Raw genomic sequence first — 14,789 nt, 5'->3', positions numbered from 1 at the left:
TGGGAGAGACAGTGCAAACACCTGTATGTCCACAGGTTCCAGTGTGCATGTGCGTTATCAGAGGACAGCATGCAGGAGTCTGTTTTCTCCTACTCTAATGTGTATCCTGAGTATTAAGCACAGGTTTTCAGTCTTAGATATTAGCACTTTTACCCACTAAGTTATTAACCAGTTCCATATCCTCCTTTTAAATTACCATATACACTGTACTTTTAACAATAAATCTAAGCTATTATTTTACAAAATATTACACCAAATGTGTATTTAAACTGATTTAAAGTGGTTGTAATCCCACCAACAATGGAGGAGTGTTCCCCTTTCTCCACATCCCCCCCAGCATCTGCTGTCACCTGAATTTTTGATCTTAGCCATTCTGACTGGTGTGAGATGGAATCTCAGTGTTGTTTTGATTTGCATTTCTCTGATGATTAAGGATGCTGAACATTTTTTTCAGGTGCTTCTCAGCCATTTGGTATTCCATCACTGGAAAGAGAGGCCCATTGGACATGCCAACTTTATATGCCCCAGTACAGGGGAACGCCAGGGCCAAAAAGTGGGAATGGGTGGATAGGGGAGTGGGGTAGAGAGGGTATGGGGGACTTTTGGGATAGCATTGGAAATGTAATTGAGGAAAATACGTAATAAAAATATATTAAAAAAATTAAAGTGGTTGTAAGCTTGAGACAAACAGAATACAGGGTAGAACTTTTTACCTGTCTATCTATCCCTTTCAAAAACACAGTTTAAATGTCTCTGAGAAATCATTTTTATTCTCTTTTTTTGTTGTTGTTTAGTTATTTGAGTCCAAGCCCATTACCAAATATTTTAAATGTGTGAAATGCACACACTAACACACACATACACACTCACACACAAATAATATAAGTATGTTGACTTTGATTCAGGTAAAAAAACTAAGGAGATTATGAATTCCAAAGTGAAGTTAAAATTGTTTCCTCCCAATATGAATATCTTTCATCTGACCACTTTGTTCTATAAAACATGTTACATATTCATGAAGACAGTTTTACAGCATTACTTGATATCACGTTAAAGATCAGGAATTTTTCAAATATGTTTTCTTGTTTAGTTATGAATAATTAGCTTGTATTATTTGTACCCTAATCATTATGCCCAATTTTAAGCTATTTCTGTGATAGACTCTATATTAAATCAAAGCATTGCAAGCAAAATATTTGATAAATCAATTTTTCTAAAAATAAGAAATAAGAATAAATTACTCAGAATAGTGTAAAACCAATAACTTGGGTCTCTTGGAACATTTTCCAGAAAAAAAAAAAAAAAAACCCTTTAAACTTTGATAATTATAAAATAATTGGATTGTCTACCTGCTCTTATCACAGAAGTTTCTTGTTGCTTCTAATTCTAGAGATAAACAAATGCTTGCAGCTTTCTCATTGGTGTTTGGGCTGGGGGTCAAACTAGTATGTTCTGGTAGGTTATTTCTATACTGCCAGTGAAATGATTCAATTCACACCAGATTAGATTTTGTTAAAAGCAGTTTTATTGGGAAGCGGCTGTCAGGCAGGTGAATTGACTGGCCCCAAGGACTGAATCCAGGGAAGTCCCCATAGGGAAAAGAGGAGGGTAGAGGAGGGAGAGAGAAAAGGCCCATGCTCACAGAGAGAGAAGAGGTGAAGACATAAAAAAGAGGATCCTCTGGGGGAAGGGCAGCCCAGCCCTAGGGCTGGAAAGTTCAAGGTTGGGGGACAGGTATGCTAAGTAGGGATGCTGGGGAAACTTCCAGACCAGGTTTTCTTTTATATATAAAATAAGCACCTCAGTCCCTGTCCTATGCCTGAAGTGAAACATATTCTATTATATGCTCTGTATAGATAGAACTACATACCATTGCATCCTGATAGAATTACACAAAATTGCATCCTGAAAAATCTGAGGATCTCCTCAGAATATGGTACCTGTGTGATGATAGTGCATAAAGGGCTGAAATCAGATTAATGTCCCAGCAAGCATTATCCACTTACTTGTTTGCTGACTTTTATATCTGTATAGACCCAGGGCCATGCAATTGGATGTCTCATAGTGCTCACTCATGTCATGTTTGCTGTTCCTGACAGGATACTATCTCCTCCAACTACCAGATTATAATCCAGTTATGTTATTATATTCTACCCTTCAGCTGTTTTGTCATAATACTCCAGCATTCTTTAAACCAATCTGTCAGGTCCATCTGATTGAACTTTTGTGGGTCTAAGGAATCAGTTGTGGCAGAGTAAAGTGAGAGGAATCTTTACTTCTGGACTTGTTTGGAGCTTTGCCTTTATTCACTACTCATAGTTATACATCTTGGAGTTAAGGGTATTGACTATGTTGTCTATGAAATACTGGTAGCAGTAACTACCTCCAAAATATTATTGAGAGGAGATGATGGGATAGCTTATGTAAAAGCACTGGTATAATTCCTCTCACATATCTTTTTTTTTTAAGCTGGAGAGATGACTCAGTTCATCAAGAGCTTGCTTTGCCAGGCTCACAGCACCCATGCCCTGCATCAGGCATGTTGGTATGCCTAAGCACAAGGTTCAGAATTTTTTTTTTAAGACTCCCTCTTCTGGAGTGTCTGTAGACAGCTACAGTGTACTTACATATAAATAAATAAATCTTAAAAAAAAAATTCTGAACCTCTCACATATCTTAATCTTCATTTTTTCATTGACTTTAAAGGATGCCAAAATTTAATGGGGACAACCCAACAAAGTCTCAAGCCTACACAAACAGCTACAGGAAACTGAGAAAAACTGGGAGTCAAAGAGGTGACCTTCCCTTAGGGAAGAGCATACCAATTGATTGACCAGCAATAGTCAGTCAGCACTGAAAACACACATAGAAATCATATTATATGAACTCAAAAAGTTATATTTTGGTATATATAAATATATACAAAAGCATATATACATGTAGTAATAATTGATGAAAAATCATAAATCCAAAGAAGAAGAGGTATGGGAAGATTTGGAGAGAAACATTGGAGAAATAATATAATATAATAAAATTTATAAATATAATAAATATATTACATAATAAATATAAAAAATATAAATAGATCTTGTATCCTGGGTCTCTCAAAGACCAGTCCGCACAGGAGAGCTTGCGGGGCATAGAAGCAACAGAGCTTCTTAGACAGGGTACCTTCGGGCCTTCATCCTCAGCCAGGAGGCAGATCTGAGACCCAGACCTCTGCACACCTTCCCCACCAGCAGAGTGTTAGCCTCCAGGGAGGGCTCTGACCCCAGGACACAAGTGAGGGCACCATCTTGTATACTGGGTCTCTCAGAGACCAGTCTGCCCAGGCGTGAGCCTGGACCACAGAAGCAACAGAGCTTCTTGGACAGGATCCCATCGGGCCTTCATCTTCAGCCAGGAGGCTGAACTGAGATCCAAACCTCTGTATACTTTCCTGCAAGAGAAGAGTTTGCCTGCAGAGAGTGCTTTGACCACTAGGACTCAAAAAAGAGTTGGACTCCCAGGAGTGCTGACAGAGGCTAACAGAATCACAGGACAAAGTCAAGCCAGAGACAGGTAGAACATCTAACACCAGAGATTCCCAGAAAGGCAAACTTAACAATCTTACTAACAGAAACCAAGACCATTCAGCATCATTAGAACCCAGAACGCCAAACACAGTGAGTCCTGGACACACCAACACACCCTAAAAGCAACATTCAGATTTAAAATCTTATCTCATGATGCTGGTAGAGGATTTTAAGAAGGGCATTAATAACTCACTTGAAGAAATAACAGGAGAACTCTGCTAAACAGGTAAAAGTCTTTAAAGAAGAAGCGCAAAAATCCCTTTAAGAATTACAGAAAAATACAAGCAAGCAGGTGATGGAATTGAACAAAACCATCCAAGATCAAAAAAAAAAAAAAAAAATAGAAACGATAATGAAAACCTAAAGGGAGACAACTCTGGAGATAGAAATCCTAGGAAAGAAATCAGGAGCCATAGATGAAAGCATCAGCAACAGAATACAAGAGATGGAAGAAAGAATCTCAGGTACAGAAGATTCCATAGAAAACATGGACACAACAACCAACGAAAATGGAAAATGAAAAAAGATCCTAACTCAAAACATCCAGAAAATCCAGGACACAATGAGAATACCAAACCTAAGGATAATAGGTATAGATGAGAATGAAGATTTTCAACGTAAAGGGCCAGTAAATATCTTCAACAAAATTGTAGAAGAAAACTTCCCTAACCTAAAGAAAGAGATGCCCAAGAACATAAAAGAAGCCTGCAGAACTCCAAATAGACTGGACCAGAAAAGAATTTCTTCAGACACATAATAATCAGAACAACAAAAGCAGTAAATAAAGATAGAATATTAAAAGCAGTAAGGGAAAATGGTCACGTAACATATAAAGGCCGACCTATTAAGACTATACCAGACTTCTCACCAGAGACTATGAAATCCAGAAAATCCTGGACAGAGGTTACACAGACCCTAAGAAAACACAAATGCCAGGTTAGGCTACTAGACCCAGCAAAACTCTTAATAGGACCCAACATTTTGCTGCATACAGGAAACCTACTACAGGGACAAAGACACATACTACCTCAGAGAATATATATATATATATATATATATATATATATATATATATATATGTGTGTGTGTGTGTGTGTGTGTGTGTGTGTACATATCTATATCTCTCTCTATATATATATGTACACACACACACACACACATACACATAAAATGTTTAATACTTTGAGTAGGAAGGAACTCCAAATAGGGTAGTGATAATGTTTAACTCTAGTACTAAATCATAGGGAAAGAAAAAGGAAATCATCTACATACAGAAATGCTTTGTGTATAAGCAAAGAAATTCAGTACTGTATAAGAACCAAAACCTTCCAAGTCTGTAAGCAATGGAAACTAATCTACATCCTGGCAAACATTATACAGCTACCAGAAGTAGCCACCTAAGAAGGAATCCTGATATTCAAATCACCTTCTCCTAGACCCAATTAAATTTTCTACCATGTCATCATGTATAGACAAATTTTAATCTAGCAACATAGTCCTCTGGCAAGGGGTTACATAAAAAGATTTTCTAGATTTATGTGATCTGATTGGTATGCGACAATAATCCCTCTATTTGGAATATAGATATGCCCTAGTAGACACTTCTAATCTCAAACAAAAAAGAGCAACGTAAATTTTTAGAAGGAAGCAGCCATGGTTTGAAATTAAGGTCTAATTGAAGGGTGGACATAGTAGTAATCAGACAAATGTTTGACAGAATTAATCAGAGACAGGATATGTCCAACTCTTAGGAGAACAACAGAGGAATGAGGAGATACTTAAGAGAACAGAACAGGATAGAACGGTCTAGATAGAGCAGTGAAGAGAGAGAGAGAGAGAGAGAGAGAGAGAGAGAGAGAGAGAGAGAGAGAGAGAGAGAAACAGAGAGAGACAGAGACAGAGAGAGAGACAGAGAGAGACACACAGAGACACACAGAGAGAGACAGAGAGACACAGAGAGACACAGAGACACAGAGAGAGTTTGAGAGATTGAAAGAGCAGTTTTTACCAGGATAGTTTTCCAGAGATAGGTTGCAGATGAAGACAGCATGAGGAACCGCCAGACTGATTTCCAGAGTGGTTGTACAAGCTTGCAATCCCACCAACAATGGAGGAGTGTTCCACTTTCTCCACATCCTCGCCAGCATCTGCTGTCACCTGAATTTTTGATCTTAGCCATTCTGACTGGTGTGAGGTGGAATCTCAGGGTTGTTTTGATTTGCATTTCCCTGATGATTAAGGATGTTGAACATTTTTTCAGGTGCCTCTCTGCCATTCGGTATTCCTCAGGTGAGAATTCTTTGTTCAGTTCTGAGCCCCATTTTTTAATGGGGTTATTTGACTTTCTGGAGTCCACCTTCTTGAGTTCTTTATATATATTGGATATTAGTCCCTTATCTGATTTAGGATAGGTGAAGATCCTTTCCCAATCTGTTGGTGGTTTTTTTGTCTTATTGATGGTGTCTTTAGCCTTGCAGAAGCTTTGTAGTTTCATGAGGTCCCACTTGTCAATTCTCGATCTAACAGCACAAGCCATTACTGTTCTATTCAGGAATTTTTCCCCTGTGCCCATATCTTCAAGGCTTTTCCCCACTTTCTCCTCTATAAGTTTCAGTGTCTCTGGTTTTATGTGAAGTTCCTTGATCCACTTAGACTTGACCTTAGTACAAGGAGATAGGAATGGATCGATTTGCATTCTTCTACATGTTAACAACCAGTTGTGCCAGCACCATTTGTTGAAAATGCTGTCTTTCTTCCACTGGATGTTTTTAGCTCCCTTGTCGAAGATCAAGTGACCATAGGTGTGTGGATTCATTTCTGGGTCTTCAATTCTATTCCATTGGTCTATTTGTCTGTCACTATACCAGTACCATGCAGTTTTTATCACAATTGCTCTGCAGAAAATTGGACATAGTACTACCGGAGGATCCAGCAATACCTCTCCTGGGCATATATCCAGAAGATGTCCCAACCGGTAAAAAGGACACATGCTCCACTATGTTCATAGCAGCCCTATTTATAATAGCCAGAAGCTGGAAAGAACCCAGATGTCCCTCAACAGAGGAATGGATACAGAAATTATGGTACATTTACACAATGGAGTACTACTCAGCTATTAAAAAGAATGAATTTATGAAATTCCTAGCCAAATGGATGGACCTGGAGGGCATCATCTCGAGTGAAGTAACACAATCACAAAAGATCTCACACAATATGTATTCATTGATAAGTGGATATTAGCCCAAAACTTAGGATACCCAAGATATAAGATACAATTTGATAAACGCATGAAACTCAAGAAGAATGAAGACCAAAGTGTGGACATTGTGCACCTTCTTAGAATTGGGAACAAAACACCCAGGGAAGGAGTTACAGAGACAAAGTTCGTAGCTGTGATGAAAGGATGGACCATTTAGAGACTGCTGTATCCAGGGATCCGTCCCATAATCAGCTTCTAAACGCTGACACCATTGCATACACTAGTAAGATCTTGCTGAAAGGACCCAAATATAGCTGTCTCTTGTGAGACGATGCCGGGGCCTAGCAAACACAAGAGTGGATGTTCACAGTCAGCTATTGGATGTATCACAGGGCTCCCAATGGAGAAGCTAGAGAAAGTACCCAAGGAGCTAAAGGGATCTGCAACCCTATTGTTGGAACAACATGATGTACTAACCAGAACCCTGGAGCTCTTGTCTCTAGCTGCATATGTATCGAAAGATGGCCTAGTCGGCCATCAATGGAAAGAGAGGCCCATTGGACTTGCAAACTTTATATGCCCCAATATAGGGGAATGCCAGGGCCAAAAGAATGGGAATGGGTGGGTAGGGAAGTGGGGGGCGCTATGGGGGACTTTTGGGATAGTATTGGAAATGTAATTGAGGAAAATATGTAATAAAAATATTAAAAAAAAAAAAGACAGCATGACACAGAGACTAGAAGGAGCTAGAAAATTAGAAGAGATTGACAAAGTTAGTTTGATGCCATGCAGAACAATTCAGTGAAAAGCCAAGAGAAGCCAGTTTGAGTCAGTCAGCTTGAAGAGGAGTTTGAGCCAGAAGAGCTGAGTTTATCCAGCTCGCCAGATTTTAGAAAGAAATAGAAAGGGTGAGCTTATCCAGTGGTAAGCCTGTGAGATGACAAATAAGTCTGGAGAATAAAAGACACTTTTACCAACACAAATGTACTACAGACCAAACACCCACAATAGGATCTTTGGAGGATAAACCATATACAGATCACAGCAGTAGGAAGAATTCATCATACTATGAGACTCAAAGGGGAAAAGAGCACTGAATAAAGATAGCAGATAAGTACTTGTCTTAGTCAGGGTTTCTATTCCTGCACAAACATCATGACCAAGAAGCAAGTTGGGGAGGAAAGGGTTTATTCACTTCCATACTGCTGTTCTTCACCAAGGAAGTCAGGACTGGAACTCGAGCAGGTCAGGAAGCAGGATCTGATGCAGAGGCCATGGAGGAATGTTCCTTACTGACTTGCTTCCCTGGCTTGCTCAACCTGCTCTCTTATAGAACCAAGATTACCATCCCAGAGATGGTCCCACCCACAAGGGGCCTTTCTCCCTTGATCACTAATTGAGAAAAGCCTTACAGTTGGATCTCATAGAGGCATTTCCTCAACTGAATCTCCTTTTTTTGTGATAACTCCAGCTGTGTCAAATTGACACAGAAGTAGCCAGTACAGTACTTTCTAACAAAATATATGAACATATGAGTATATATTTTTTCTTTTATTAACTACTTTTTTATTTACATTTCAAATGTTATCCCCTTTTCTGGTTTCCCCTCTGAAAACTCCCTATCCCATCCCCCGAAATCCTGCTCACCAACTTACCCACTCCTGCTTCCCTGTCCTAGCATTCCCCTACATTGGGGCACTGAGCCTTTTCAGGACCAAGGGTCTCTTCTCCCACTGATGTCCATCAAGGTCATCCTCTGCTACATTTGCAGCTGTAGCCTTGGGTCCCTCCATGTGTACTCTTTGGTTGGTGGTTGGGTGGTTCCTCAGAAAATTGAACATAGTAATACTGGAGGAGCCAGATATACCACTCCTGGCAATACCCAGAAGATGCTCCAAAATATAATAAGGACACATGCTCCACTATGTTTATAGCAGCCTTATTTATAATACCCAGAAGCTGGAAAGAACCCAGACATCCCTCAACAGAGGAATGAATACAGAAAATGTGGTACATTTACACAATGGAATACTACTCAGCTATTAAAACAACGAATTAATGAAATTCTTAGGCAAATGAATGAAACCAGAAAATATCACCCTGAGTGAGGTAACCCAATCACAAAAGAACACATGTGGTTTACAGTCACTGATAAGTGGATATTAGCCCAGAAGCCAGGAATACCCAATACAATTCACAGACTAAATGAAGCTCAAGAAGAAGGAAGACCAAAGTATGGATACTTTGGTCCTTCTTAGAAGGGGAATCAAAAACACCCATGTGAAGAGATACAGAGACAAGGAACAGACACTGAAGGAAAAACCATCCAGACTACCCCATCTGGCATCTATCCCATGTACAGTCCCCAAACCTAGACACTATTGTGGATACCAACAAGTGCTTGCTGACAGGAGCCTGATATAGCTATCTCTTCAGAGGCTCTGCCAGTGCCTGACAAATACAGAGGTAGATGCTTTCAGCCAACCACTGGACTAAGCACAAGATCCCCATTGGAGGAGCTAGACAAAGGACCAAAGGAGCTGAAGGAGCTAGTAGCACCATAAGTGGAGCACAGTATGAACCAGCTAGTACCCCAAGAGCCCCCAAGGTATGGGTATATATTGAACAGAAAACAAGTTTGTATGCAGAAGAGATAATTTCTCACTTGTGGCCATTGAGGCTGTGTTTACTGTTGACAATAAATGGTGGAAACATCTTAAGTGTTTTCCAACTGATGAACACTTGGTTTCTATACCCAAGGGAACATTCAGCCATATGAAAGAATGTAATCTGCTATTGTGACATCATGAATGAAGATAAGAAAAAACATTGTATTATGTAAATAAGTTATGACTTGTAAATACCATATCACCTCACTTCTTAAAGAAATTGAAAGGAATAGGGTAAAGGGTAGTACCCAGAGAATAGGGTAAAAAAGGAAAGGAAGAAAATGAGCAAGGTTGGTTGACTGTTATTATCATAATCAGTTTGGAGAAAGATGTTCTGGTTAGATAATAAGATAAACTGTAAACTTGGAAAAGCTAGAAAAAAAGATTGTTAAATTTTTCAACATAAAATGAAAAGGTAAAATAAAAACAGAAAGATACAACAATTTGAACATTGTACAATGTATGCATATACTGAAACAGTTTGTTCTACCTCTCAGTTATGATAAAAAATTCTTATTGTACCTAATAAATGCAGTTCTCTTATTTCAATATTTCTTTTTGTCTGTTCATCTTCATACAGGCAACTATGGAGAAAGTGGGATGGAGGCTTTCAAAGATATGTCAGCGAAGGAAGGGATTTGCATCGCCCACTCTTACAAAATCTACAGCAATGCTGGGGAACAGAGCTTTGACAAGCTGTTGAAAAAGCTCAGGAGTCATTTGCCTAAAGCCCGGGTGGTAGCCTGCTTCTGTGAAGGCATGACAGTTCGAGGTCTGCTCATGGCCATGAGACGCTTGGGTCTAGCAGGGGAATTTCTACTTCTGGGCAGGTAAGTGACACTGGAAAATTAATAACAAAATTTTTTGCTCCATACTTTTGGTGCATAAGGACTGCTTTGTTGGAATCCTAATCTGTGTATCAGGAGAGTGTAACTATCACAAAACATTATAAAAACCACAGAAACAATGGAAAGTGAATAGCTACAGTATGTGCAGATTTGCAATGAATGCAGGAATCAAAATGTAACATCTCAGAGTCTTCACATCCTCAAAATCATGATATCCTTATATAAAGTGGTTTCTTAATTGCTTAGTGATATCAAAAAATATATATACATAGAACCTGTTGGAGTTACTTTTAAATTGTTTTTAATAATTTATATATAAACTTACTTTTAATAGAGAATTGTAGAGATTGGGGTTTATGATGAGGTTTTATTTTCAGTATATTTGATAGCCCATTTCCTGATGAGGTACATTGTCACTAGCCAAAGTTCTTAAACACTAGATTTTAAAAAGATTGGCCAGGCGTGGTGGCACATGCCTTTAATCCCAGCACTTGGGAGGCAGAGGCAGGCGGATTTCTGAGTTCGAGGCCAGCCTGATCTACAAAGTAAGTTCCAGGACAGCCAGGGCTATACAGAGAAACCCTGTCTCGAAAACAACAACAACAAAAAAAAATATTGATTTTTAATTATCCAGAGATTTTACTTGATTGACACTTGACTGACACCCTGAGGATATACCTAAATGTGCATCTATAGGATTAAATGTATATTGAAGGACTTTTAGAGAAATAATAAAAACATATACGATATATGTATGTGTACTATAAAAATGTGTTATGTGTTGAGATATATGTGTGAGATGCATGAATGTGTCAATTTTATTATGAGTATCTAACTCATATGATAAATGAAGCAGTAGGCTAACAGAAGGTACACTTATAAAGCCAGAAAACAAGAGCTCACTTGTGTTCTGCTCCCAGTACAAATCTCAGTATATAAAAATTGATAGTGATAACTTCTCTTCTGAAGGTCAGAAATCTGAACACTAAGAAATGTCATTGCATAGTCTACATCTGAAAGATGTGCAAACACAAGGTCTTGTGTCATGTATTTATGCAGAGGTGTTTTCTTTTGTCCAGCCTTCTCTTAGTATGTCTTAATCTGGTTCAATGAAGTCCTGTCAGTGTGGAGGGGAGTAGGGAGAGATGCTAATGCTTTATTCATTCTACTAACTTCAATGTTATCCAAAAACAGCATCACAAAAATATGTTTAATGTTTTGTTAAATATCTCAGTATTGAATCTGAACCAAATAAGTTCATAAAATATAGCATCATAATCTTTAGGAAGATGCCAAAGTTTTTAGTTAGTTAATTCATTTGTTTATTTATTCATTCACTTTATATCCTGCTCACTGACCGACCCTCCTTTCACAGTCCTTCCCCAACCCCCATCCCCCTTTCCTCTGAGAGTGTTGATCCCCCGCCCAACCCCAAGTATCCCTGACTATGGTGCATCAAGTCTCTGTGGGGCTAGACACATCTTCTCTCACTGAGGTCAGACAAGACAGGCCAGCTATAAGAATATATCCCACAGACAGGCAACTGCTTTTGGGATAGCCCCTCTACTCCAGTTGTTTGGGACCCACAAGATGACCAAGCTGCATATCTGCTACATACATACATGGTGAAGGGCTAGGTCCATCCAGCCCATGTATGCTCTTTGGTTGGTGGTTCATTTTCTGAGTTCTACAAGTGTCTAGGTTACTTAACTATTTTGATCTTTCTGTGGAGTTCTTATCTCCTTCTCCCTCATGCATAAGAGACCTCAAGCTCCATCTACACTTTGGTTATGTGTCTCGCGATCTGTCTGAGTCAGCTGGAGGGTGGACCCTCTCAGAAAATAGACATACTAGACACTTATTTGCAATGATAACAGAGTATCATTAATAGCATCAGGGACAGGTGCTTGCCCATGGATTGGTTTAAAGTTGGGCCAATTATTGTTCGGTTATTTGCTCAGTCTTTGCTCCATCCTCTGTACCTATATTTCTTGTAGACAGAATAAATTTTGGATATAAAGTTGGGTTCCCTACATCTCTACTGGGATTCCTGCCTAGCTATAGGAGGTAACCTCTTCAGCTTCCAATTCCCCAAAGTTGTGAGTCACAGCTGTAGTCATTCCCATTAATTCTTGGGTACACTTCCTATCCCAGGGCTCTGTCATGTCCTCAAGATGTTGTCCCAATCCCTACCCCTGTCAGTTGCATATTTCCATTGATTCTCAATGTCATCAAGTCATCTCTCCTATCCCACCCAACACCTACTCTTAACACCCTATTTCCTTCCCCATCCCCTCTCTCATCCAGTTCCCTTCCTTTATCTGCCTTCTATTACTATTTTATTTTGCCTTCCAAGAGAGATTCAAGCATCTGCACTTGGGCCTTCTTTCTCATTTAACTTCTTTGGGTCTGTGGAGTATAGCTTCAGTATCCTGTATTTTTGGCTAATAAACACTTATGAATGAGTACATACCATTCATGTCTTTTTGGGTCTGGGTTACTTCACTCAGAATAATGTCCATCCATTTGCCTGTAAAATTTATTATGTTTTCATTTTTACTAGCTGAGTAGTATTCCATTGGGTAGAAGTACTACATTAAAAAAAATCTATTCTGTAATTGAGGGACACCTCGGTTGTTTCCAGTTTCTAGCTATTACAAATAAAGCTGCTATGAACATAGATGAGCAAGTTTCCTTGTGGAACCATCTTTGGTTATATGTTCAGGAGTGTTATAGATGGTTCTTCATGTAGAAGTATTACCAGTTTTTTGAGAAACCATAAAAGTGATTTCAAAAATGTATATACAAGTTTGAACTCCTTCCCTCAGTGGAGGAGTGTTCCTTCTGCTCCACATTCTCACCCTCATTTCTATCACTTGAGATATTTCTGTCTTAGCCATCCTGACTGTATGAGATGAAAACTCAAAGTTGTTTTGATTTGTAGTTTCCTGATGACAAAAAACTTTGAATATCTCTTTAAGTGCTTCTTGGCCATTTGAGATTCCTCTGTTGAGAATTCTCTGTTTAGCTCTGTACTCCATTTTTAATTGAGTTATTTGTGCTGTTTGCGTCAAACTTCTTTAGTTCTTTAAAAAAGATGGATATTGGTCCTGTGTCAGATATAGGATTGGGAAAGATACTTTTCCAATCTATAGGTTGCTGTTTTGTCCTATAGACAATGTCCTTTGCCTAGAAGGAAAATTACAACCCAAGAAAACACAGGAAATAAATAATTCCATACCAGTAAAAACAAAACAATGGAAGTACAACACACACACACACACACACACACACACACACACACACACACACACTGCCAACATCAAAATAACAAGAATCAACAATCAACGATCATTAATATCTCTCAATATTCATGGACTCAAATATCCAAAAAAAAAAGAAAAAAAAAAAAAAGACAAGGCTAGCAGAATAGATATGAAAACAGGATCAATCACTCTGCTGACTATAAGAAACACACCTCAACAATAAAGATAGAATTATTTCAAAGGAAAGGGCTCGAAAAAGTTTTCTAAGGAAATGGACCCAAGCAGCAAGCTGGAGTAGCCACTCTATAGAATATAGATTTTAAACCGAAATTAATCAAAAGAGACAGAGAAGGACACTTCATCTTCATCAAAGGAAAAATCTATGAAGATGTTATCTCATTTCTGAATATCCATATCCCAAACAGAAGGGTACCCACATTTGTAAATGAAGAATTGCTAAAGCTTAAATCACACATGGAACCCCACACATTGATAGTGGGAATCTTCAACACCCCACTTTCTTTTTTTTTTTTTTTTGATTTTTAATATTTTTATTACATATTTTCCTCAATTACATTTCCAATGCTATCCCAAAAGTCCCCCATAGCACCCCCCACTTCCCTACCCACCCATTCCCATTCTTTTGGCCCTGGCATTCCCCTATATTGGGGCATATAAAGTTTGCAAGTCCAATGGGCCTCTCTTTCCATTGATGGCCGACTAGGCCATCTTTCGATACATATGCAGCTAGAGACAAGAGCTCTGGGGTTCTGGTTAGTACATCATGTTGTTCCAACAATAGGGTTGCAGATCCCTTTAGCTCCTTGGGTACTTTCTCTAGCTTCTCCATTGGGAGCCCTGTGATACATCCAATAGCTGACTGTGAACATCCACTCCTGTGTTTGCTAGGCCCCGGCATCGTCTCACAAGAGACAGCTATATTTGGGTCCTTTCAGCAAAATCTTGCTAGTGTATGCAATGGTGTCAGCGTTTAGAAGCTGATTATGGGACGGATCCCTGGATACAGCAGTCTCTAAATGGTCCATCCTTTCATCACACCTACGAACTTTGTCTCTGTAACTCCTTCCCTGGGTCAACACCCCACTTTCACCAATTGACTGATCTTCCAGACAAAAACTAAACAGAGAATTAATGAAACTAATAGAAATTATGAATCAAATTGATCTAAAAGACAACTATAGAACTTTTTACTCAAATACACACACACACAC

General features: G+C 38.9%; 1 protein-coding gene across 7 annotated transcripts in view; it reads left to right on the top strand.

Moving 5' to 3' along the window:
- Grm5 (glutamate metabotropic receptor 5) overlaps positions 1 to 14,789 on the top strand; it is a 506,948-nt gene that overhangs the window by 196,099 nt on the left and 296,060 nt on the right. For all 7 annotated transcript variants that reach the window (XM_029479683.2, XM_021167179.3, XM_021167178.3 and 4 more), the window contains one exon: positions 10,024 to 10,273. In XM_029479683.2, coding sequence (XP_029335543.1) covers positions 10,024 to 10,273 — 250 coding nt within the window. The remainder of the gene's footprint in view (positions 1 to 10,023; positions 10,274 to 14,789) is intronic.

This window comes from Mus caroli, unplaced genomic scaffold (assembly GCF_978045245.1).
Source record: "Mus caroli unplaced genomic scaffold, Mus_caroli_1 scaffold_8, whole genome shotgun sequence".
Classification (NCBI taxonomy): Eukaryota; Metazoa; Chordata; class Mammalia; order Rodentia; family Muridae; genus Mus; species Mus caroli.
This window is presented reverse-complemented; position numbering and strand designations above follow the sequence as displayed.